The 24,065-nt window shown below is 50.6% G+C and overlaps 1 protein-coding gene and 1 long non-coding RNA gene across 2 annotated transcripts in view; one reads left to right on the top strand and one right to left on the bottom strand.

Annotated features, from left to right (window-relative positions):
- The window catches only part of PHACTR1 (phosphatase and actin regulator 1), a 438,449-nt gene extending 424,157 nt beyond the window's left edge, over positions 1-14,292 (top strand). Inside the window, 4 exon segments of the mRNA XM_032462504.1 lie at positions 4,104-4,165; positions 8,518-8,658; positions 10,320-10,396; positions 11,203-14,292. Coding sequence (XP_032318395.1) covers positions 4,104-4,165; positions 8,518-8,658; positions 10,320-10,396; positions 11,203-11,218 — 296 coding nt within the window. The 3' untranslated portion in view covers positions 11,219-14,292.
- LOC116658202 lies at positions 11,263-18,020 on the bottom strand. The gene is made up of 4 exons (XR_004313424.1): positions 16,092-18,020; positions 15,218-15,377; positions 13,771-14,137; positions 11,263-13,662 (listed from the first exon to the last, which is right to left on the bottom strand). It is a non-coding gene; the product is annotated as an uncharacterized LOC116658202 (long non-coding RNA).
- Positions 18,021-24,065: the final 6,045 nt, after the last annotated feature.

Consider the following 24,065-nt stretch of genomic DNA (forward strand, 5'->3'; position numbering starts at 1 on the left):
CTGGTTTGGGTCAGAACACAGAGATATTTGAATAGGTCCAGAAAATCCATTTGGTGCTTAAAATGTATATTTAAAAAATACTGAAAGAAATCTCATGGACACTGGTATGCCCCAATTTAGGGGGAGAAAGGCAGTCATTAAAAAGAACCTGTCTGTCCATGTCAGTTCCATCATTGCCACACTGTGACCAGCACCGCTCTCAGATGGTCAACAGATAATATTTTTAAGGTTAATTCACGACCCTTTCTCCCCACACACCCATCCCTTTCTAATTTCTCTCCAGAAAAGAGAAACAGAAGCTACGCAGTTTCACAGAGCTGCTGTGTTGCGCACGTGAGCACAGACCCGCACACACGCGCGCCAGTCACGTGAGGCCTCGGGCTGCGTGGCTGGGTATTTCCACTTAGACTAAACCCAGGCGTTCTTGATTTTACTTTTCTCCCCTTTCTCGTTGTGGCCTGTGACTTGGTCGGCATCAGATGGCTCGCTGAGGGTGAGGAGCCGTGGCGTGGCACCAGGAAGGCCGTCGGGGAGGTGCGGGGCCCACAGCCCCCCAGAGCACCGCGCCGCCCCGCCCGCCCCAGCAACCCGCCCCTGCGCAGGCCGCCCCCGCACCTCTCAGCGGAGGTCGCCCTCAGCGTTGGCCCCCCTCAGCTCTCCGGGCACCTCCCATTTCCAGATCTCTAGGAAGCTGTGTGTAGGATTACACGCTTTCTAACGGGGGGGGGGGGGGGGGGGGGGGCTTTAAGTCTATAAAGGTTTAACAGGCTGTGAAACAGAGTTAGAACTCTTGCAGGAGGTGCTCCTGGTCGGGGAAGCGTTTGGTGTCTGTGGCGTCTCCCTTTCTGCCCCATCCTGGTACCTGCCGGGCTATCAGCTTTCCACCGTTAGAGAAGGAAAAATAGGAAGTGACTGTTTATTCCTAAAAAGAGAAATCAGGTGGCCGTGCTTCCTTCTTTCCCTGCGGCTTCACCCCCAGCCCCACGCGTGCCTCACACGGACCCGCTGTCTTCGGTAGGAACCTCTGGACAGTTTAGCGATGGGGCCGCGCGGTGCTTGTGGCCCCTGAGCTGACTCTCAGACGTGAAGGAGCTAAAACCTTCTGGGGACTTGCTCAGGTTTCAGAAGACGGCACTTCTCTCTGCAAGGGCAAGGGCGTCGGAAAGAGATGGCCCAGAACCCCTGCTCACCTGGCTTCCTGAAGGCGCCGGCTCCCACGTCTGGCTCACCCGGATCCGTGGGAGACTCCGGGCTGGTCCTTGGAGTTAGGTTGTTCCCGCCCTCCAGAAAGATGCTTGGGTCTCAGAGACCATTCCTTGCATCTAGTAAGCTTGGGGGCTCAGATTCAGGGGAGCAGAGGGCTTTTAAGAATGTTCCCACCGGTTCCCTTTCATTCTGTTCCCTCTTCCTCCTTGTCCTATCCAAGTAGGTGCAGATTGAAGAACCATCTGACCAAATTCAAACAGGGACATCATTCCAGAGTTTCAGAGCTTTATGGAAATGAGCTCATTTTTCTTGTTGGTTCTTTTTTTTTTTTTTTTGCACCCCTGCATTCTGGAACTTTGTTTTCCTAAATATGTTTTTCTTTCTGTTTTAAATCTATTGTGATTGTTAAACAAGAAATGTTTAGTGGTCTCAGAAAACAGCCTCCATTGATGTAGTCTCAGGTTAATTGGGCTCTAAATCACAGGATGAACCACCCCTCTAAGGGGCAGGAGAGAGGTAGGCAGAGGCGGAAAGGCTGGGCGGTGGGGCTTTGAGAGCCCGGCCCACCTTCCAGCCCCAGGCTGCCCGGCCCTGTAGGCAGCACTTGCTCTGTTCAGCAGCCAGTGAGACACTGTGCAGGTCTGAGCACATAATGAGCCTCTGATGGTGGCAGCAGGTGATGACTTCTGGCCCTCTCCTGGTCTCCCTCCCCCTTGCCCAATGGGGTTGCCTCCGTACCCAGTGCCTGAGAATTCATGACCTTGGGTTTGTAAATGGCTTTGAACTAAAGGTATTGATTCCATAGGTGGTAGTTGGGGCCTCCACTCCTCAGAGGGACCTCAGGGACACATGCAGGAGAGGGCAGCTCCATGCTCTATCGCAGGATACCGACCTCCACAGCTTGGAAGGGGTCCTGTAGGATGGGGAGGCCCCGCCTGGAGTCTGAGGCCAGTAACCTGTAATGAGAAGGAGGGCTGGTCCCAGGCAAAATGTGGCGGGGGGGAGAGGCAGTGTGTTCCAGCGGGAAAAAAGAGCTGTGCTGTTTGTCTAACTAATTAGCCACGGAGCGTGTGGCCGACTGCTCCACTCCCCTGGGCTTTCATAGCCTTATTTCCAAACCAAGGGCGGTAGACCAGGTGGTCTCTCAGGCCCCTCCTGGCCCTAATGTTCTGTGAGTCTGTGCATTTTAACCCAGTGCCCTGGAGCTGCCTCCTGGGCGTTCAGCATCCTCCCTAGACCTTTCCTTTCGTTCTCCCTCCCGCCTGCAAACGTGGCTGTCTGGGGGCTCCCTTCTCCTGGGTCTGGCTGTCTGCCTCCCAGCGTATCTCTGTTAGTTCATGCTAAGATATTAATGACTGACCAATTTAATAGGCTTTTATCCAAGGGATATTCACACATTTATGAAAGGAACTCTGGGAGGGAGGACCTTTTAAGTTCAAAGGAAGGAGTTCGTGGGGTCTGGGGCACTGTGGAGCGTGCAGCAGAGGCCTCCAGTGGCCCTGGCCCACAGCAGGCTGTGGGCATTTCAGGTGCTGCCCTCGTATAAGACCCTGATCCCCACAGGCAGTCACAGTAGCCAAACTGTGCCCCTGGGGGCATCACTCGAGGGCCCGCGTCCTGCTCTGAAGCACCATCATTCCTTCTAGCGGGAGGTGATGCCACCTGCGGTATGAGTTGGCTGTGGTCATGGTTGCTGCTGTTGGGCTGGCAAGGAGGGGCGGGGGGACCCCACTTCTAGGCACAGGGGTCCCTCTTTTAAAGATCTGTCCTATACTGAGTCGATGGAACGGTGAGGGCACGCTGACACGATAAGTTAAGGGAGTTATTGGAACATCATTTACAACAGTGATTTCAAAGCGAGGGATTAAGTGCCCTGGGCCCTCTTTGGTACAGCCTGTACCAAAACCAGCGCGGAGTGGTGTCTGCTCACAAATGCCGTTCTCAGCTCAGTAGACGAGAAGCAGAGGCGTTGGACCCAGGTTGACTTTCATGATTGTGTGCAAGCTAGACAATGGCATGCTGGCATCCAAGGTTCCATTCCAAAGCCCAGAAGGAAAGTGATGCCCCGAAGGCCATCCAGCGACTTAAATATACCCACCCTCTGCCCTCTGCGCCTCCGCTCCCGTCCCCAGACCCTCTCACCTCCAGTGCTTTACACACCTGACGAGTCAGTCACCCCACAGAGGAAGCTGAGAACAGTTAAGCTCTGAAGTCTGCTCGCCTGAGACACTCCTCAAAAGTCCAAATGCAGGCAGTTGTCTCCCACACTGTGGCCTCACACATGCTCTGTGGACTCCTTGGAAGATTCAAAGAATTAATGGAATCAGGGCTTGCAAAAGGTGAGCATTTTGAACTTCCACCCTCGTGTTTGGCGTCAGCTGGCCCCCGTTTTGTTTCTGCAGCGGGTGGCAGGTGCCCCCGCGGGGCCTGTCTTCTGCTCCATCTGCGCAGGGCACCAGATACGAGGGCCACGTCACAGTGAGTCGCTGTGAGGTTCGAGGCAGCACTGAGTGAGGCCCAGGTCTTACCCAGAGAAGGGAGCCCCACCAATCCCCAGATGCCCGTGTCACTGCGGACAGCACCCACTCTTTTAGGACCTACCTCTTTGTGTCTTGTGGCCCCACTCCCTCAACCCAGCATTTCTGCCTGGAGACTCAAAACCCCGTGTGACATAAAGAAAACAAAGTAAGGTCAACCTGCTCACCACCAGTTTGAAACAGTGCAGGCAGTTTGGAAAGTGTCCCCACAGGCAGAAGGCTGGCCAAGGTAAGGGATGGGAACTCTCCCTGCCTTTTCAAACTGTAGGTGCTTGGCCTAGAACCCGCAGAGGTTCAGAGGGGGCACCTGAGCACGACACTGCTTACCAACGTCAGAAGCGTCTCTTGTGTGTGTTTCAGCTCGGAATGAACAAGAGGAACAAGAGGAGAAAAGAGAAATCAAGAGGAGGTTAACTCGAAAGGTAAGACGTTCTCTGTGCTGAGCTGGGAGGGGAGGGGGTGACCGACCCCACTCCTGCGCTCTGTGTTGGCCTTGCAGCTGCCCTTGGAAGTGACGTCAATGGTCCCCCTCCTCGGGTGTCGGAGCACACAACTCTCTGGCCTCTCCAGAGGACAGAGGTCAAGTCAGCTTCATGACCCTCAGTCCTTTTGGATGGTGACATCCTGTGTTGCTAGATTTTGTGACACTGACCTACCCCCAAGCAACTTAATGTCAGGTGCCTTGTATCTGCAGTTACAGTGAATATTTATTTTTAAAAAATTCACTCTAAGCCCATCAAGCAGTTGGAAATTCATCATCAGAATCAATAGTTCAAGTATCTGTTATTTGCTATGAGCCTGGGAAGGTATGTTTTCCTTGTCTCTTTTAATACTGTTCATAACCTATTACCTAAGGACTATTTAGTTTCTCATGCTAAATCCAGTTTGAAGTACTGAATTAGGAAGATGCCAAAAGTACTGACCAAAAGTACTGATAAAGCTAATGAAGATATTTGAGAAGCACTTAGATAAAGATAAAAGGCAGAAAGCTAGAATTTTTGTGTACTTTTAACCCCCGAAATAGATGGTTTGGAAATGTGGTGTAGAACCAAGTGGATCTAATCCTACAAGTGGCGCCTTTAATAATAAATTCTTACTTGGGTGATGTTGACAAATGTAATTAATTGATGACACGTAAGATAAAATGCTGTATTCTGCCTGACTAGTGTTTTTAATCAGCCTCCTACAGTGACCATCTTGAGAGAAGGATACTCAAAGCTTAGAGACAGTTAAGAGACCCATTAAAATTAATCTTTTAAAAGTTTATTAATGGATTTTTCTCCCTGGAAATATTATGCAAAGGAAGAAATTCAGAGATCCTAAAATATCATACCAATTATTGAGGTGATGATTTGTGTTTCTCAACACTTTATCTCCCTCGGAGCATCCCAAACATCTGGTGACAAGCCAAATGCCACCCCAGTTGAGAGAAGCAGGAGAAACAAGGGCCTGGCAGGCCAGCAACAGGCTGGGGCCCCCGGTGGGAAACCAGAACAAGAGTTAAGGAACCTCACTTCCGCCAGGTGCCCCCACTCCAGTCCAAGTCTGACTCTTAACATCCTTAAGGCGACCTAACCTTTGACATCAGGCATCCCTTTTCATGAGCCAGAGCAGTGAGGAGGACCAGGGGAGGTGCGTTAGATTGTTCTAATCAAAAGGAGACTGGTGACAACCTGTCACGTCTGACACAGAAAGGTCTAGACATTTCAGAAATAAATGTTTCATCTGATTTTCATAAAATTCATTGCCGTTGATTGCTGGGACCCCAAAATTCTCCTAACCTTTAGGGTTTCTTGCTAAAAACTAGTAATAGGAAAAGATTTGGACGTGCACTTAATTCTCATCTCTTTAAAAATAGTATATAATTTTGGAGAGAAGATATAGCTCAGTGGTAGAGCGAATGCTTAGCATGCAAGAGGTCCTGGGTTCAATACCTAGAACCTCCATTTAAAAAAAAAGAGTGTATGATTTTCAGGGGGCAGCTTGACTGAATGATTTGGCAGGAGGGGGTGAGAGAAGAGGGTCTCCTCCCACACACATCTCCTCTAGGAGGGGTGATGCTAGGGGTGGGTACCTCCAAACACCCATAGTTTTTGCAAGTCATCAAGACAAGGTAAATGCCTCTTCCTCCTACTCGTTGCCTCTCCTTCCTTCTCTCAGGAAAATGGCCTTGTAATTTCAGTGTTTGCCCTCCCCTGGGCCTGGCTTGGCGAATAAGAAATAATGAGCTTGAACGAAGGGATAACTGTTTATAAGGGAGAGACCGGATGCAGCTTTCACATCAGGTGTTGTCAGCAGAGATGTGGAGCCAGCCAGCAGGCAGAGAATCCACACCACCTCCTGGCTCTGGGCGAGTTCTGCTCCTCGTGAGCCTTTATCTCAGCAAGACCAGATGCCAGCGATGGTGACTGCCTTTCGCCTCCTTCCCCTCAGCCCGAGGATTTCCTCAATTCCGTTCTATCTACGTTCTAGTTAATTTTAAGGCACTGAGGAAAATGAAACTGTAGCGAATACTGATAGCAACGGACCAGTCATTTTCTTCAGCCAAATTGAGACCAACCTAAAAATTATATGCTTTGTCTTATATTAGTCTGCCTCCCACTTCCCTCCAAAAAAACGCTAGCCGGATGGATGGATGGGAAGAAGGGAGGGAGGCGGATGGATGGAAGCAAGGAAGGGAAGACATGCATCCGGGTCAGGTTGTATTAACAGCAAACTTTGGGTCCCACCTTACCCTTCTGTTTGAGTATTTGGTTACCAGTGATGATAGTGGTGCCATAGATTGAAAAATAACGCTGTCAACCTCTACACCCTACCCCTTCTTCCAGCCCTCATCCGCAGAAAACCAACTTTGGCTGCAAAGATTATTTCCTTAGCATCCGAGGAAGTACCTCGGGTTCAAGTGCCCCAAGGACAACAGCCAGCTGTGAGCCAAAGGCACATCTCCTGAGCCCCATGTGGCCGGGCAGGAGCCCACGCTCACGGCAGAGTCTGGGCAGTTGTTAGTCGGAGATGCTCCCAGCGGAAGCAGTTGCTGCCCTCCTCACTCACTCCCTGGTAGTACCTGGGCACAGTCCCATCTTGATTTGGAGAGGTTGTGTCTAAGGTCCCCATGGGATTCAGGCATGAAACATAGCCCCTCACCCGCAGGGCCAACCTCTAGTTTTCTGTTCAGTCCAGACTCTACCATGGACAGGCTATTTGTAAAATCCAAGTCATGATTTCCAGAAATCTAAATTAGAGACTGTGCTTAACCACCTTTCTTATGTCATGGCACACTTAGAATAAGAGTGCTGTTTGTCCGACAGCCCAGGGTAACTTCACTGGTACTTAGAAGCACAAACTGGGGCTTGGAGCAGGAGTCCTTAATCTTCGTGGTGTTTGGTGGCCGCCTGCGTGGGTGTGACGATGGCGCAGAGCTCCCTGCACTGGCAGCTGGGAGTCAGGCTGGACCACCATTTTTGTTCACAGCAGCCCCAGCCATGGAGGCTGGGAAACCTCTGGTTCCCTGTGACAGGCCACCACTGATGCTAAAATGTCCCATCCCTGGAAAACCAGGGCCACCTCAGGACAGACTGGACCCACTGTGAGGGGGGCTGCACGGAGTCTAGACAAAGGGGGCAAGTTCCACAGCCCAGGAGGCCTCTGGCCCCCAGATCTTCCCACCCTTGGCCAGGGCAGAGCTGCAGGCTGCGCTGGTCCTGTCAGAGCCTTGTACCTGTCATCATCCTATGCAGCACCAGCCAGGCCGTCACCTAATTATGCTCTTCCGTTGTTGGCCAGTTGGCAGCAAGTTGGAACATTCTGGCACCAGCCAAAGGTGCATGGCAGCTGCACGACACAGAGTCAAAACAGCCAGGGTGGTTTGCATTCACTTGCGTGTGTTTGTTTTATAGGCCTTTGTGGTAAGATTCTGGCTGACTGCATCTTCTTTTAATAGAATTAAATACAGTCTAGGGCTTGGAGGAAAAATTGCTTTTAAAGAACATCGGTTGAACATGAGTTGACAGCATCCTAGAGAGAGAGCCCCTGTGCTGCTCCAGAAGAAATAAGCCTGGTGACAGGAAGGGATAATAGAAACGTCAGCCTTATGTTGTTAAAGCTCAAAGGAAGGAGGGGTGCCAGTGGGCTACACCGGGAGAGGGTTAAATAATTCACTCGTTTCACTCCTTCACCGCGAACCCATCCTAACGGCCCATTGCGAGTCTCCCTTGGCAACAACATGGCCTGCTGTGTGTGTGTGGACCCCCCTTTCATTTGATCTCGTAAATCAACATATTCCCATTCCTGCACACCCTAGAGTTTGTGTACTGTTTGCACGTACACTGTGTGTGTGTCAAAAAAACATAAAAGATTACAAATCCACCTTGCGGACAGCACTACCTTTGACACGCAGAGGTGGACTCACAAATCCAAAACAATACAGAGCCACTGTGTAAGGTTTCTGTCACCTGATGGGAGAGACAGGACAGATGTGGGAAAATCCTTGCCCACAAGGAAAGACAAACTGCTTGTCAAGACCAAGACACTGCAGTGTGCTTAAGAAAGAGACAGCCTGGCTGTCCATCTGAACAGGCCTGGAGCTGGCTCATGAGATAGTAAAGCTCCTTCTCAGAGTCCTGGGGAGGTCCCGGGGCCGGGGGTCAGGAGTCCATGTTCCCCGCTGGGGCCCTCCCTTGTGTGTGATGAGTCGGTGGCCTTCCCACACCTTTGAAGTCTCAGAGGGGCCACGTGGCCTGCACCGCCCTGGCTGACTGCTCCCTCCCTCCCGCAGCTCAGCCAAAGGCCCACCGTGGAAGAACTCCGGGAGCGCAAGATCCTCATCCGCTTCAGCGACTACGTAGAGGTGGCAGACGCTCAGGACTACGACCGCAGGGCCGACAAGCCCTGGACCCGCCTCACCGCTGCTGACAAAGTAAGAGGGGCGAGGAGGGTGGCGGTCCCCATGCCTGGGGGCTTGCTCTCCCAGCAGCAGAGCTGGTCACAGTCGGTCCCGGGGCGCGAGGCCCCTGCTGGGCGGGCTGCTTCCCCACCCCTTCCCCATGGGCCCCAGACAGTGTGCAGAGGCCACTGATTCTCCACGGCTCTCAGGAAGGCACAGGACACACACTTTTGTCCATCCATCAGCGCGTGGACCTCTGCTTGGGGCTCATTTGTCCCCAGTCCTGTCACCACAAGGACCTGAAGGGCCAGGGCCTTTTTTTAAAGTGTGAGACAATATGTCCAATGTGCGAGTGACAGTAAGGAGACACTGGGGTACATCAGGGACCATCTCCTAGAGCCCTGCCTCTGCCCCATCCTTCCCCGGCCAGTGACTTCCTGCCATGACACAGGAGGTCCCTCCAGCCCAGCCTCTGGCTGGGGGTGAGCCCGGGGAACTTGCTTCTGTATTTGGTGAGGCTGGACATGTCTCCCAGAAACAGCCTCCTGTTGGGGTGGGTCCACCCTTCTCTCCTCACCCAGATCTTGATCTATGGAAGCCTCTGCTCTCCTCTGCCAACACGGCACTCCCCTCCTCCCTTCATGGCCCAGTCCCCGGGGCAGTTGTGTCCTGTAGATGTGACCAGAGGAAGGACCGTGGCCTCGCTTTCTTGTTTACACACCCACTGCAGTGCACCTGCGGACCAGGAGGCGGGAACCAGCCGATGTCAAGGGGAAGTCTAGGCCACCTCCACACCCACGTGCTCAGGTTCTCAGTGGCTGGTGGGCAGGAGCATCTCCAGTTCCTCAAAGGCTGCTGGGGAAGCAGAGCCCCCTGCTGCCGCCACTTAAACCCCAGTGCCTGCCCTCCCTGGCGGGAGCCACTCTGACCCTACACAAAGGCTTTTCCATCCTCAGACTTGCGGCGCGTTGATGGCTTCCCATCAAAGCAAATGTCCACCTCAGAGCTATGGGAAAGGGCACATGTTTAAAATGTCAGCCCCCAAGGAAGGAATGAGGTTTTCTTCCCCTCCAGACATGCTCCTGCTCCAGTGCCCCACACTCCACTTTGTGGTCTGAGGACCAGCCCAGCCCCCTCGCTGCAGCCACTCTGAGCGTCTCACCGTAGGTCATGCAAGTTTATCTCGTGCATAGTTGAGGGAATTTAAAACATACTCTACCCTCGAGGGTGAACTACATCACCAATAGAGCTGTAAAAGAGCAGAGGCTTCGTAAGTCAAAGGGCAAGGCAGAAGCTGGCCGTAACCCCGCACCTTAATTTGGCTGGGGCGTTGGATCCACCTCCTCTGGAAGGAGCCATCCTGAGGCATCACTGCGCCTCTGGGACCTTAGATTTACCTAAGGAAGACAAGAGGCTGACCTTTCCATGTGTACTTGGGCCCCAGGAGTGTGGGGCAGGTGGACAGGCCCTCTGGGCGCCCAGATGGAACAGGTCTAGCAACTTGGATTTAGGGGAGGGGATGCCTCGCAGGTTCTAAAAGATCGCCCCGGTGATTCCTTTCCTCCCGGTGAGAGAAGCCATTTTCCGCACTTGAGTGGCTTTGTCGAAGAAAGAAAATACTGTTAGGAATAAGCTAAGAGGTGAGCGCCTGTCTGTCTGTCTCCTCTGCACACTCACGGCTCTCTCCCTTCCAGGCTGCCATTCGAAAGGAGCTCAATGAATTTAAAAGCACTGAAATGGAAGTTCACGAATTGAGTAGACATTTAACAAGGTTAGTAGCAGCTGGGGTTTTTTTTTTTCCCCCTCAGAATATATTTACTCCCAAACTCGACTCTCCCAGCTGCTTCTGGAGGACAGGTGGTGTGATGGGTGCCGTGGGGGACAAGGTCAGCATGGGGTTCCACTGCAGTCGCCGAAACTGGGAGGAGGAGCAGTCTAGGCCACCTTTTCAAAGCCTAGTTTTTAACTCAGACTAAAGCTCTGAAAAGTGCTAGCCCCGCAGTGTGTTTTTAGGAAAACTTAAGCTGAGGAGAAAAGATCATTGCCAACTAACAGCCAGTCAGCCGAGACCCAACTTGGGCAAAATACCAAACCCACGTGGCTCGTCCAAGTGGGTTCACGGCGGTGACGCCACGCCATTCTCCCAGACCGTCCTGTGTGAGGACACTTGGTGGGGCTGAAGCCCAGAGAGATGTAAGGGGCTGGCACAAGGTCACAGGGCTAGTTAGTGACAGAGCCACTGACTTAATCCTTCCGACCCTCTCCTCTGGTGAATGTCTGGAGAAACAGCGCCTGACTCAGACACCAGGTTGGTGTTTCTACCTCGCCGCTGAGTCCGAGCATGGGCTGGGGGTCCCCAGGAGTTCCTGATCAAACTACTCCGAAACCAAAGGTGAACTGGCTGGGCCTCATGTTCTTGAAGGGTCTGGTGGAGGTTTATTGGCCTTCGGGTGGACAGGCCCCCCAAACCTCCCTGTTGCTGTCAGGAGCAAGGAATCTGCAGATGGAGAGCTGGGGCTGTCAAACCCAACACCTCTGCCGGCCCCGTGGTCTTGATGTGAGTGTTTGTTTCCCTAGGTTTCACCGACCTTAACAGTTGAACTTCTCCTGAGTGCTATGCTGTCTTCAAAACATAAATTTATAAGAACCATAAGTGCTGGTATTTATTCACTTCCCCATCACGATGTAAATCTTCTGAACTGCCTTTTTTTAAAAGAAGGAGGAGGAAGAAAAGGGAACACAATCAGGATTTTGTTTGCAAAAATGCGATGGTTATGGCTCCGTGGTCAGAGCTGCTGGCACCACCGCTGATGACGGACAGGGCCGAAGACACCGGAGACGTCCTGGGCCTCTCCGACCAGGCCGACAGGTACCACGTTTATCTCGGCTCCAGTGAGCCTCTGCCTCGAAAGTGTCCAACACCTGAGTCCAAAGAAAGCTGAGGCGGTGGGGCCAGCCTGGAGACTGCAAAGCGAGGGATCTGCATTGGCCTTCTCCACTTGGCCAAACAGCCTGGCTCCAGGTGCGGCATCTGGTTTGGGGGCCTCTGTGGAGGTGTTGTGGAGAGGGTCACTGCCCTTGGTGGCTCCTGTCCTTACCTCCCTCCAACCACCATCCGTGCGGTGAACAGAAGGGGAGAGCCCTTTGCTGGGCGAGTCTGTGGTTGAGTGTCTAAGAGTGTGTGTGCTCCAGGAGGGGAAGGCTGGCACCGAGCACCCCTCCTGTCCCCTAAGGCTGAGCTGAGCTGCCTCCCGGAAGCTCTGGTTTAGAAGGGGAAGGCTGTCATATTAAAACAGACAGACGGCGCAGGTGGTCTCAGGCACACAGCCGTGTCTATCATGCATGGGGCAGCGGGACCCTACTGAGGGCATAAAAGCCCTTGAGGGGTGACAAACTGTGTTTGTTCTGCCGGCCCCAGTGCTGGTGACCATGTGGCTTGGAAGTCAATGGCCTCTGAGTCGAGGACCAATGCATGCAGGCCAGAGACCCTTTCTGAAAGGCTGGCTTTCCAGCGACTAGGGGCTTGGTCCTCCAGAACCACCTGAGGGCCTTCCCGTCTTTCTTCGCCCTGGAGAGTCTTGGAGAAGCCCGAGTCCTGCAGACACAGCCACGCTGGCGGTGCTGCACCCCCCCCCCATCCCCGCTTCTCCAGGGAGCCACCCCACCTCTCCCTCTCGGTGCTGGTGAAGGGACTGGAGATGTCTCTCTGACCATCTCCCCCACCTGGGACCGCAGGACAGCAGTGCAGACAGAGGGACGCGAGGGTAGGCTGTTCCAGCCCCAGGCTGCTTCCATTTTCCTTCCTGATGGAGCCTGTAGGGCATTTGGCTGCCCAGCCCCGCTAGGCCTGCGCGGGGGGGTCCTGTGGTTCTACCAGCTTTCTCGGTGCTGGCTCACTTCCCGCCACACAGGCCCAGGATTTAGAAAGATGCCAGCTTGGCCTTCACCAAAGAGTTAATAGGTCTCTTCCCCGAACCGTGTCAGATCAAGTTACTTTGGGGGTGCACACCCAGCTCCTGGGCCAGTGTTAACCCGTGTGTGTCTTGTGGGGAGCTGGGGCCCTCGTCCTAGGTGGGGCCCCGCAACGGCGCGAAGCTCGCCTATGCTTTCCTTGCACCACCTGGAGGAGCAGGCCACCGCCCAGCCCCAGGGGATGCCATCACCCCATCCGTTCTTTGACTGTTGAAGTGAATAGTTACCGCTGTGGGTAGAGGTATCGTTCAGAAAACATGTGGTCAGGATCTTACTGTGGCTGTAAACATGGGTCTTCCCAAAAGGCTTACTGATGTTTGAATGTGCAGACAGCGTGACGAAGGGTGTAGGGCCCTTCTGGTAACTTCTCTGCGGTGGGCACGTGTTCTGGGTGGGGGTGCTGGGCCGGGAGCGGAGTCTGAGCTTCCCCTAAGTCACAGCTGTGCTTCCGGTGGCTCCCAGGGGCCTGGCAGACGATCAGGCCCTCCGCGGCCCAGGAGCCAGGCCTCAGGGAGCTCAGTCCACCGCCTGGACTCCGCCCACCAAGGCCAGTGGCCTCTCTGCTGGCCTCGCTCCGGCTCCGGGGCCTTTCAGATTCCCTGGGAACGTGACACCTAAATCGAGTTCCCTGCTGCCAGCCAGCCGGCCAGGCTTCCGCCCACAGCGCTCCAGCGCTGCAGCTGTGTGCGGGAGAAAGTGCCGCAGCTTCTGTTCCTCCTCCCGCTGAGCGCCCCCTTCTGGGCGAGCTCCGTCACCGCCCTCCCAGTGGGCTCCTCCAGCCCCCTGTGAGCAGCTCGGCAACCTGGGGAGGTCACAGGATGGCCCTCAGCTGTTTCTCTCCTCTCGAAATCTTGAGGTTTTTATAGACGTCTGTCCAAACTTCCTTTTTTGCCACATTGTTAAGACAACTGAAAAATGTATTTCTCTCCAAGATGACAGTTTGACATCGGTGGGAGGGAAAAAAGATGGGCTAGGTAGTTTACGACGTGCCCATTTTCTGAGAAAGCTGCAGTGTGGGTAAAGGTTTATCTTGGGGTATCAGTTCCCAGCTGAGCCTCTGGTCATCTGGAGTAGCATGAGGGGGGAAAAAAGTGACATTTCTCAATCAGAACGTTTCCCTGTGGACACTGCCCCCGAGTCCCCACCCACCAGAGAGACTGCCCATTGGCCTACCTGCTCTTCCGAAATTGCTGGTATGTTCCTCCCCAGAGGCTCTCAAAACTCTGTAAAGCTGTCAGATTAGAGGCGATGGTAGATGTGATGAAAACCTCCGAGTTTTATTTTTCTCCCGCTTCTGAACGTGTATGTGTATCTGCCGAATGAAAATCGTGGTGTGTGCTTTGATGAGTGGATTTGCAGGCTCTCCCCGTGCACAGCCAGAGGGTGAAGGTCATCTGAAATGACTTTTTCTTCCCCTGTGTTGATCCCCAGACCAGTTGCTTTTTCCAGTTGCTCCCTGGGTGTCTGTACATAGCGTGTCTTTGTAGAGGAGCACTCGCCCGTGTTCCGACGTAACAGACGACAGCTTATGAGGACGACACTGTAAATAGAATACAAATCAAGCTGGATCTCTGTGGCCTAGGTTTTGTACATACAGAAACTGCATGGTATTTAAATTATTGTTTGTCTCTGATGATGTATGCAGTTTCTTTAAAAACAAACCAAAAAAAAAAGTAAAAAAAATCATTTCCTTGACTCGTGTGTGTTTTTATCAACTACCAGCAGGGACCACAGAAGATACTTAGTTTGGCTGGGGTGGGGGTGGGGAGGAGTAAGCCAGCTTATCAGCAAGCTAGCAGGTTATGAAGGTACAGGACAGCCTCACCCAGGTGCTGGTATTGGGGGAGGCAGGACTGCTGCACATAAATGAACTTTCTGGATAACTTCTGTATGCTAGGATTTTTTTTTTCCTTCCAAACATCTTTCAAAGAATATTTAAATGTATTGCCAGCTATCTGTCCTTTAGTAACCTGGGAATGATGAGGTGGAAATTAACCCAATGAGTGACATCACTCGGTCACCTCGGTAGCAGCAGGCATCACTGCCCCAGAGCAACAGCCCCAGACGACTTTGCTCTTGGAGGACTGACTTACGTCTGTCTCCTTTCTTGAGGAACTGGAGTATTTGTCCCATAAAGCAGAGACCTTCATTACTTAACCTTTCAGTCCTAACGTGTTTTTGCAGGTTTTAGGGGCAGGAGGAAGGGCTGCGGTGTCCGCTGGCTGCATTCTAGGTGGTGGGATTGCTGAGGAACATACTGTTGGACTGGGAACCTGGGAGGGTGGCTCTGGGAAAGAGGACCTGAGTCAGTGCTGTTCCCCTGGGCCACTGCCAGGAATCATCCGGGCATCTTTTCAGAGCGCAGGTGCTGACTCTGCGGTCTGGGCGGGCCTGCAACTCTGCACTTCCAGCTAGCTCCCGGGGGATGTCGATCCCCGTGGGCATCTTCTGAGCAGGGCTTGAGAGAACCATGGAAAGGGAGCTGCCTTCCCCTTTGCCCGGGAATCTCTGGCCCCTGAAGATCGGGGTGACCACGCACACTGCTTGTCTTTGCCTAGCAGCAGCGGGAAGGCCCCCCTGCAGGTCAGCGGAACCGCATCAGAGTCGCGCGAGCTCTCACCTGTGCGGGAAGAGGGATGCCCGAGCCGGCGCGGCCACTTAGGAGCGTGCGCGGTGCACAGAAAGGACTTCGGGTTTCAAGGTTAGGGCTTCTTTGCCGTTCTGCCCTCTCTTCACTCCAGAATTCTGACCTTAACAAGTCAGAACTTGATTGCACTTACCTAGGGGAGTGGAAGGACAAGAAAGAAAAGCTTTGGTAGTGCCACCGACAGGCTCCAGCTTGAAAGATGGAAGGAAACTAGCTGTCATCCTAAGATAAAGCCCTTTCTGAAGTAAAGAAGGTCATGGCTCCGCATTCTCAAGAGGTAGAGGACCTGGTGTGTCCACTCTTGGGTCATCCTATCACAGAAGTGGTGGCCCTGCTGTGACGTCAAACTTGACAGTTTTGGCCAAGTCCATTTCTCTGGGCCTCAATGTTCTCATATGGAAAGTGGGGGCATTGAATTAGGTGTCCTGTAACATCCTTTAGGACATCAGCTTTCTAAGATTTGGGTTTATTTGAATTTTTAAAACACTAAACTTAGTGCTTAGGAAAGAGTAAGCTTTGGGGAAGTCTCTTAGAGAACAGTTTGGCGTCCTCTCCTTCAGACCACCCACAAGTCTGATGCACCACGCCTGCCACCCTTCTCTGCCACAGGTCAGCCTCCTGGAGGGCGGCTTGGCACTGGGACCTGCGGTCTCCCACATGTCTTCATGGGGGCTCGGCCTAAAGCTGCTATCATCCAGATAATGCCATCCTGCACCCCGCCACCCACTTCCTCTGGGCACAGCACCCTGGAGGGGCTTGTGGGCTTGAATGGTGATGCTTAAGACCCAGCCTGTTGTCCCCTACAGCACTCCAAGTTCAAGGGCACTTCAGTGATGTGGTTACTTACCCCCGATCATTAATCCAAAGGACAGGTCTGACGCTGGAGATGCTCCCTGGCTGGCTCCACAGGTCCCGAGTGCTGTTCTGGACTCAGATGACTCCTTATCTACAGCTGTCATTCAGGTCCGCCCTGAGCTCCTGACCCACTTGTCCAAATGTCACAAAGCAGCCACGTGGGTCAGACTGGCTCCCTGGGGTCAAATTCTGTCTCTTCTACCCCTTACTAGCTGTGCAGCTTTAGACAAGTTACTTAATCTCACTGTGCCTCAGTTTCGTCGTCTGTAAATGGGAATAATGGCACCTGTTTTATAGGCCTGATTGGATTAAGTAAAATGTGCAAAGTGCTTATTATTAGCACAGTTAGGCCTTGCTCAGTGTCAGCTCTTGAGACTTGGCCAAGACGGTGGGGTAAGAGGACCCTGAGCCCATCTCCTCCCATGGACGCACCAAAATCACAACTATTTACAGAGCAACTATTGATGAGAAAGCCTGGAATCTAGAAGAGATCTTATATAACTAAAGATACAAAGAACGAACCACAAGACAGGTAGGAGGGGTGGAGTCATGGTACAGTCAAGACCCACACGTGGAAAGATAATGACAATTGCAGAGGTTCTCCCCAGGGAGCAAGGGGCCCAAGCCCTGCATCAGGCTCCGCATCCTGGGGGCCTTGCACTGGGAAGGCAAGGCCCCAGAGTATCTGGCTTCGGAGACCAGCAGTGCTTGCTTTCGGGAGAGCCAGAGGGCTGTAAGAAATAGACTCCACTCTTAAAGGGCGCACACAAAGTCTCCCACACTCCAGGACCCAGGGCGGAAGCAGTCATGTGGAAGGAGCCTGGGTTAGACCCACCTGCTGATCTTGCAGAGCCTCCCAGAGAGGCAGGAGGCGACTGGAGCTCACAATGAGGACACAGACACTTCGGCAGCCATTTAGGAGAGTTCACACAGCCCACCCACCAGCAGGCCTGCTGCCTTCAGACCCCTGAGCTCACAGCTGCCCAGGGACATGGCCCTGCCCTGCAGAGGGCCAAGACCTGGCCCCATATACCAGTGTGCCAGCGCTAGCCTGGGAACCCTGAGCCTGGGCCCTGCCCACAGTGGGCCAACACCAGCTCAGACTTGACATTCGGAACATTAAACCAGATGGACTTAACAGATATACACAAAACATTCCATCCAAAAGCAGCAAAATACACATTCTTTTCAAATGCACATGGAACATTTTCCAGGACAGATGACATAGTAGGCCATAAAATAAATCTCAGTAAATTTAAGAAAACTGAAATTCGTTATCAAGCATCTTTTTCAACCACAATGTTATAAGATTAGAAAGTAACTACAAGAAAAAAACTGCAAAAAAGCAAACACATGGAGGCTAAACAACATGCTACTGAACAGACAATGGATCACTGGGGGAAAAAAAGAAGCAATCAAAAACTACCTAGAGACAAATCCAAATGGAAAAACACAGCAATCCAAAATCTGTGGGATGCAGCAAAGGCTGTTCTGAGAGAGAAGTTTATAGTGATTCAAGTCTACTTCAGGAAACAAGAAAATCGCAAACAAGCTAACCTTACACATAAAGGAACTAGAAAAAGAACAAACAAAAGGAACTAAAAAGAACAAAAGTTAGTAGAAGGAAAGAAATCATAGAGATCAAACAAAAATAAATAGATACTAAGAAAAAAAAAGATCAATGAAACTAAGAGCTGGTTCTCTGAAAAGATAACATTGATAAACCTTTAGCCAAACTCATCAAAAAAAAAAAAAAAAAAAAGTGGGCCCAAATCAACACAGTAAGAAATGACAAAGGAGGAGTTACAACCTATACAACAGAAATACAAATGATAAGAGATTACTATGAACAACTATATACTGATAAAATGAACAACCTAAAAAAAAATGGACAAATTCCTAGAAATGTACACTGCCGAGACTGAACCAGAAAGAAATAGAAAATATAAACAGACCAATTACCAGAAATGAAATTGAATTAGTAATTAAACTCCCAAAAAACAAAAGTCCAGGACCAGATGCTTTCACAGACATTTAGAGAAGACTTAACACCTATCCTCAAATTACTCCAAAAAACTGCAGAGGAAGGAATGCTTCCAAACTCATTCTATGAGGCCAGCATTGCCTGATACCAAAACCAAACAAAGATATCATATGGAAAAGAAAATTACAGGCCAATATCACTGATGAACAAAGATAAAGAAAATCCTCAACAGGATATTAGCAAATCAAATTCAACAATGCATTAAAAGGATCACACATCATGATCAAGTGGGATTTATCCCAGGGATGCAAGGATAGTTCAACATCTGAAAATCAAATTAATGAACTGACTAAAAGTCATATGATCATCTCAATAGATGCAGAAAATTCAACATTCATTTATGATAAAAACTATCAAAGTGGGTACAGAGGGAACATATCTCAACATAATAAAGGCCATATATAACAAGCCCACAGCTAAAATCAGTAGTGAAAAGCTGAAACCATTTCCTCTAAGATCAGGAATAAGGCAAGGATGCCCACTTTTGCTAATTTATTCAACATAGTAGAAGTCCTAGCCAAAGCAATCAAAAAGAAATAAAAGGAATCCAAATTGGAAAGGAAGAAGTAAAACTGTCACTGTTTGCAGATGACATGATACTATACACAGAAAATCCCCAAAAATGCCACCAAAAAACTACTAAAGCTGAATGAATTCAGTAAAGTTGCAGGATACAAAGTTAATATACAGAAGTCTGTTGAATATCTATACTCTAACAACAACTATCAGAGAATTTAATAAAACTATCCCACTTACTATTGCATCGAGAAGAATAAAATACCTCAGAGTAAACCTACCTATGGAGGTAAAAGACCTGTACTTAGAAAGCTATCAGACACTGATGAAAGAAACTGAAGACGGTATAAACAGATGGAAAGATATTCTATGTTCACGGATTGGAAGAATATTGTTTAAATAACCCTAGTACCCAAGGTGAGCTACAGATTGAATGAAATCCCTATCAAAACACCAAAGACGTTTTTCACAGAACCAGAACAAATAATTCTAAAATTTGAATGGAAACATGAAAGATCCTGAATAGCCAAAGAAATCTAGAGAAAGAAGAATAGTGTTGAAGGTATCACATTCCCTAACTTCAGGATATACTGCAGAGCTACAGTAATCAAAACAGTATGGTATGGGTATAAAAATAGAATAGAGATCCCAGAAATAAGCCCACACACTTATGATCAATTAATCTATGACAAAGGATGCAAGAATATACAATGGGGAAAAGACAGTTTCTTCAGTAAGTGGTGCCGGGAAAGCTGGACAGCTACAAGTAAAAGAATGAAATGAGAACATTTTTCTCACATGATATACAAAAATAAATTTAAGTTTTTGATCTGTTTTGAGTTTAGGACCAGAAACCATAAAATTCCTTGAAGAAAACATAGGCAGAACACTCTGACATAAATTGTGGCAGTATTTTTTTTAGATCTGTCTCCTAAGGCAAAGCAAACAAAAGCAAAAATAAATAAATGGGACCTAATTAAACTTAAAATCGTTTGCACAGCATAGGAAACCATCAACAACAACAACAAAAGGCAACCTAAAGAATGGGAGAAAATATTTGCAAACGATATGACCGATAAGGGGTTAATATCCAAAATACATAAACAGCATGGGGAGGGAGCGCCAGAGGGGGGTAAAAAATATATATATATATAAAATATATGTGTGTATATATAAACAGCTCATACAACCCAGTATCAATAAAACAACCAACCTGATTAAAAAATGGGCAGAAAGTCTGAATAGATAATTTTCCAAAGAAGACATACAGATGGCCAATGGGCACATGAAAGGATGTGCAACACTGCTAATCCGCAGAGAAATGCAAATCAAAGCCACAATGAGATACCACCTCACACCTGCCAGTATGGCTATCATCAAAAAGACCCCATATCACAAGTACTGGCAAGTATGCGGAGGAAAGGGAACCCTAGTTCCTGGGGGGAAGGTAGACTGGGGCAGCCACTGTGGAGAACAGCACGGAGGTTCTTCAGAAAACTAAAAATAGAACTACCGTATGATCCATCAGTTCCACTCCTGGGTACGTATATGAGGAAAATGAAAACACTAGTTTGAAAAGATACACACAACCCCATGTTCACAGCAGTATTTATAATTAACTAAAGACATGGAAGCAACCAAAGTGTCCATCAATAGATGAATGGATAAAGATAATATGGTACATATACAAACAATGGAATACTACAGCTATAAAAAAAGGAAGTTTGCCATTTGCAACATGGATGGACCTGGAGTGTATTATTAAGTCACAGAAAGAAATACCGTATGTTATCACTTATATGTAGAATATAAAAAAAGAAGAAGAATGACTATAACAAAACAGAAACAGACTCACAGATTCAGAGAACAAAGTAGTAGCTACCAGTGGGGAGAGAGAAGGCAGGCGGGGCAAGACAGCGGCAGGGGAAGAAGAGGCACCAAAAGTAAATTACCTTCAAAAACTTCCGTCTCTTGACTATGAAAAGAAAGCAAGTCTTTCAACTTTAAATTTCAAGTTTTGCTGTCTTATATTTAGCAACTATGGTTTATGACTTCCTTACAAAATAATGTAAAATTTGCAACACTAAACAAACCTACCAAGAAACAATTATCCGTAGTTCCCCAGTGGATTTTCATACCTGAGTTGTCTACCAATTTTTATCATTTGTATTTTTCACAAAATGTTAATTCCAATGTGCTTACACTTATATTCCGCTTTTTCAATTAGCTTTATTATGTGAAGTTTCTTAGTCTTCAAACTTTTTCATCTTATGGTTATATAGTATTCCAATAAGTTGATATTCTATTAAAAATTTTAAAAATAGATGTTAGCACGCTTGGCACACGCGTCTCTCAATGAAAAACAAGACCAAGTGTGGAAGGGAGGGAGAAAAGTTTGGTCTGTCTCTTAGTTACCCACCCGGAGTGGGATGGTCATCACAACACTTTGTTCAGTGGGGGTCTCAAGGGTCCGTGAGAGGCTACATCCTTACAAGACCTACGCGTTCAGAGTACCCCCCAGAAGAGGATAAGCCCATCTCTCCAGCCACACAGGTAAGACTACTGTGCGCACCGGGTGAGCCTATGATCTCAAAGTCCCCCCACCACAGAATCAGGTCAGGGCCTTGGCCCCTGCACCCCAGTGGGCTGGCCTGGTTCACACTATGCGCCGCTTTGATGGGGGTGCGGTGGGGACACTGTTCCGAGCCAGCGTTAAAACGCTGTCACCCCACCAGCGCCAGCCTCACCCCACCGCTTGACACCCATCCAACCACGGCACGAGAAAAGCCCCTTGCTGCAGTTTGACTACCTTGCATGCTCATTTCTCTCTCGCTCAGTCACAACAGCCCCAGAGCAGGCAGGACACACTCCTACGCTGTCCCTTCTTCCTAGGAAGTCCCGTGACACCACACTCCCTTCTAAGCCAACAGAAGCTGCTTCTGAGGAAGGGGCTTGGGGCTGGGGGTGGAGGAGGAGGGCACTGCACACCCTCCTGTCCTGGTTGCCTCTTATCCCCACACGCACAGATCCCTGTCCCATTAAAACATTTACTTACAATTATCTTTCAAGGGAGGAGGGGATTGGAAGTATATATGGCGCTCGCTGGTGGCCTGTCACCCTGAACAAGGAAACTCACCCATGTGTATCACGTCTACCCAGACTGACCTTGTTTCACTCATATCAACGTAAAAAAATCTAGAAACAGGCCACAATAAGGAAATGCAGGCATTTTTAGACCATCTAGCAGCTGGTCAGAAAAATGGGGCCCCGCAGGGCCAAGCAGTGAGATGTTCCCAGTGAGCGGTCTTATTTCAGCCTCTGACCTCCAGGCTGGGGGGTAAGATGCTTCTTGATAGTTGCAGTTCATTGTAAGGACATGGTTTTTGCCCTTCGGGAACCAGCTGGCACCGCCTGAGTGGAGACAGCGCAGGTGCCAAACATAAGGAATTGGGGTGGGGAAGAGAGCAAGACAGAGTGATGGCTTCCCGTTGGGAAGGTAGTTGAGAGAAATTTGAAGCAAAAAGGGGCTCTGATTTGGACCAAAGAGGTGTGGGCGGTTCTGCTGTGGTGGAAAACATCTTACTGCAGGTCCCAGCCAGCAGGAGAGAAGGCACAGGAACTGCTGTTTACTGTGGACACCACCTGGCTGCTCGGAGCCAGTAGACAGGTGCAGGCCTTCGGGTTTCAGCAGCAAAGCCATAGGGGGAAGTGGAGACACTGTCGGGCCACTTCCAGGCCTCGGCTTCAAGCTCACGAGCTGGAGGCTCAAGGCCCAGCTGAGAACTACTTGTGCTGCCCCCCTACCTCTGAACAAAAGCGGACTCACATCAATGCTGACAGGGCATTGCGTCCCACCCCTCTTGGTTACAGCAGAGGCGCGGTGCTTGGCTGCCCTCAGTGCGCCAGGGGAGGCACTGACACAGGCATCAGTGCCCGTCCCCGAGCTCCACCCCCGTACATCCCCTTGCTGCTCCCAACAGCATTGGTCACTGCGGCTGCTTGGTCTTTGCATCCTCCCCGTCATACTGAGACCCCGCCACCCCAACACCAGCACATCCTCCCCATCATCCTGAGGACCGCCCCCCCAGCCACCCCAACACCAGGGAGTGAGTTCCGCACTTCGCACCTTGCTAGACACATATCATCCATTGTCCCCATTTTACAGGGTGGGGACTGAGGTTTAAAAGGACCAGGCTCACACTGCCAGGAAAGAGCAAAGCTGAGCTGAGCACCCCAGGCTTCTGACCTCAGTCCAGCTCCACACGACCAGGGAATCCTGCAAAGCGTGCTCAGCAGGATGACAGTTTTAGACACAGGTTAAAACCCACGTCTGCCCTGCTAAACTGCATCTGCTCGGGTGGGGTCAGTTAGCACTGGGTTCAGCAGCCTTCAGATAATAGGAAATCTGCCAAACAGTGGCTGACACAGAAAGCACCAATGGCATTTTAAGCCTCAGAGGATGGATGGGGCAGTGTTTTAGGATGAGGGAAAAGCTTGGTGAAGTGAAGGATGCTCTAGATAGACAGAAGCCAGGAAGCCTCGGTTCCAAAGGCTGCTTGGCTACCAACAGTGACCTCGTATAACCCCCCTGTCCACCCAGAATCTGGCTCTTCTTATCTGTGTACTGGGGAGGGGAGTGTCGATCAGGTGATCGGCAAGCTTTCCTCCAGCTGACATTCCTCAAGTCTACGAGTGCCTCCCCTGTGATCTTGAAGTCAGTCAGCCTTAGCAGCTGCTGACCTCGACTTTCTCCAGGTTCGCCCAACTGCCGCCAGGCCTGGCTGGAGCCCAACTCAGTCTGGAGACCCAGCTGTTGGACACCCCAGGGAGAACCATACATCCTCCCAGCAATCAGAAGCCAATAAATACAGCTGCTGCCAGCCACTCAACCCCTTCCTCCCCACCTGCGTCCCCCTCAGCCTTCTCACTGGACTCAGGTGCAGGGGAAGGAGCAGGGCAAAGCCAACTTGCCGTAAACTCCCAGAATTAGGCTCGGTATGAAATGTTCACGAGGAAGCGCCTGGCCGTGTGAGGTGCTGGCTGCAAAGCTGCCGCGGGGGGTTCCCACGCTGCCTGCCCACCTGGACTTAGTTCACAGTGGAAGGGGCCTGTTGCCCCTCCTGGCACCTTTGCAAGGGCACACAGCCACTCAACAAATTTGCCAAACAGAGTGGGAGCTTTTGAGGGTCTCCCAGTCCACAGAAGACCCTGGACAGTGTCCCTCGCTCACCACCCTACACTGCCGTGGACACACGGGAGGCTCCTGCTGGCCACGTGTCTGGTACGGCCCCTCCACCTCCACGGCCATGGATGACTGACCACGGGCCCTTTCCCAGGGATTTAGGAAGCGGGGCCAGGAGACTGTCTCCAGAGGCTGGACCTGTACCACGTGAGCTCAGGCTCGCA

This window comes from Camelus ferus, chromosome 20 (genome assembly GCF_009834535.1).
Source record: "Camelus ferus isolate YT-003-E chromosome 20, BCGSAC_Cfer_1.0, whole genome shotgun sequence".
NCBI classification, from domain to species: domain Eukaryota; kingdom Metazoa; phylum Chordata; class Mammalia; order Artiodactyla; family Camelidae; genus Camelus; species Camelus ferus.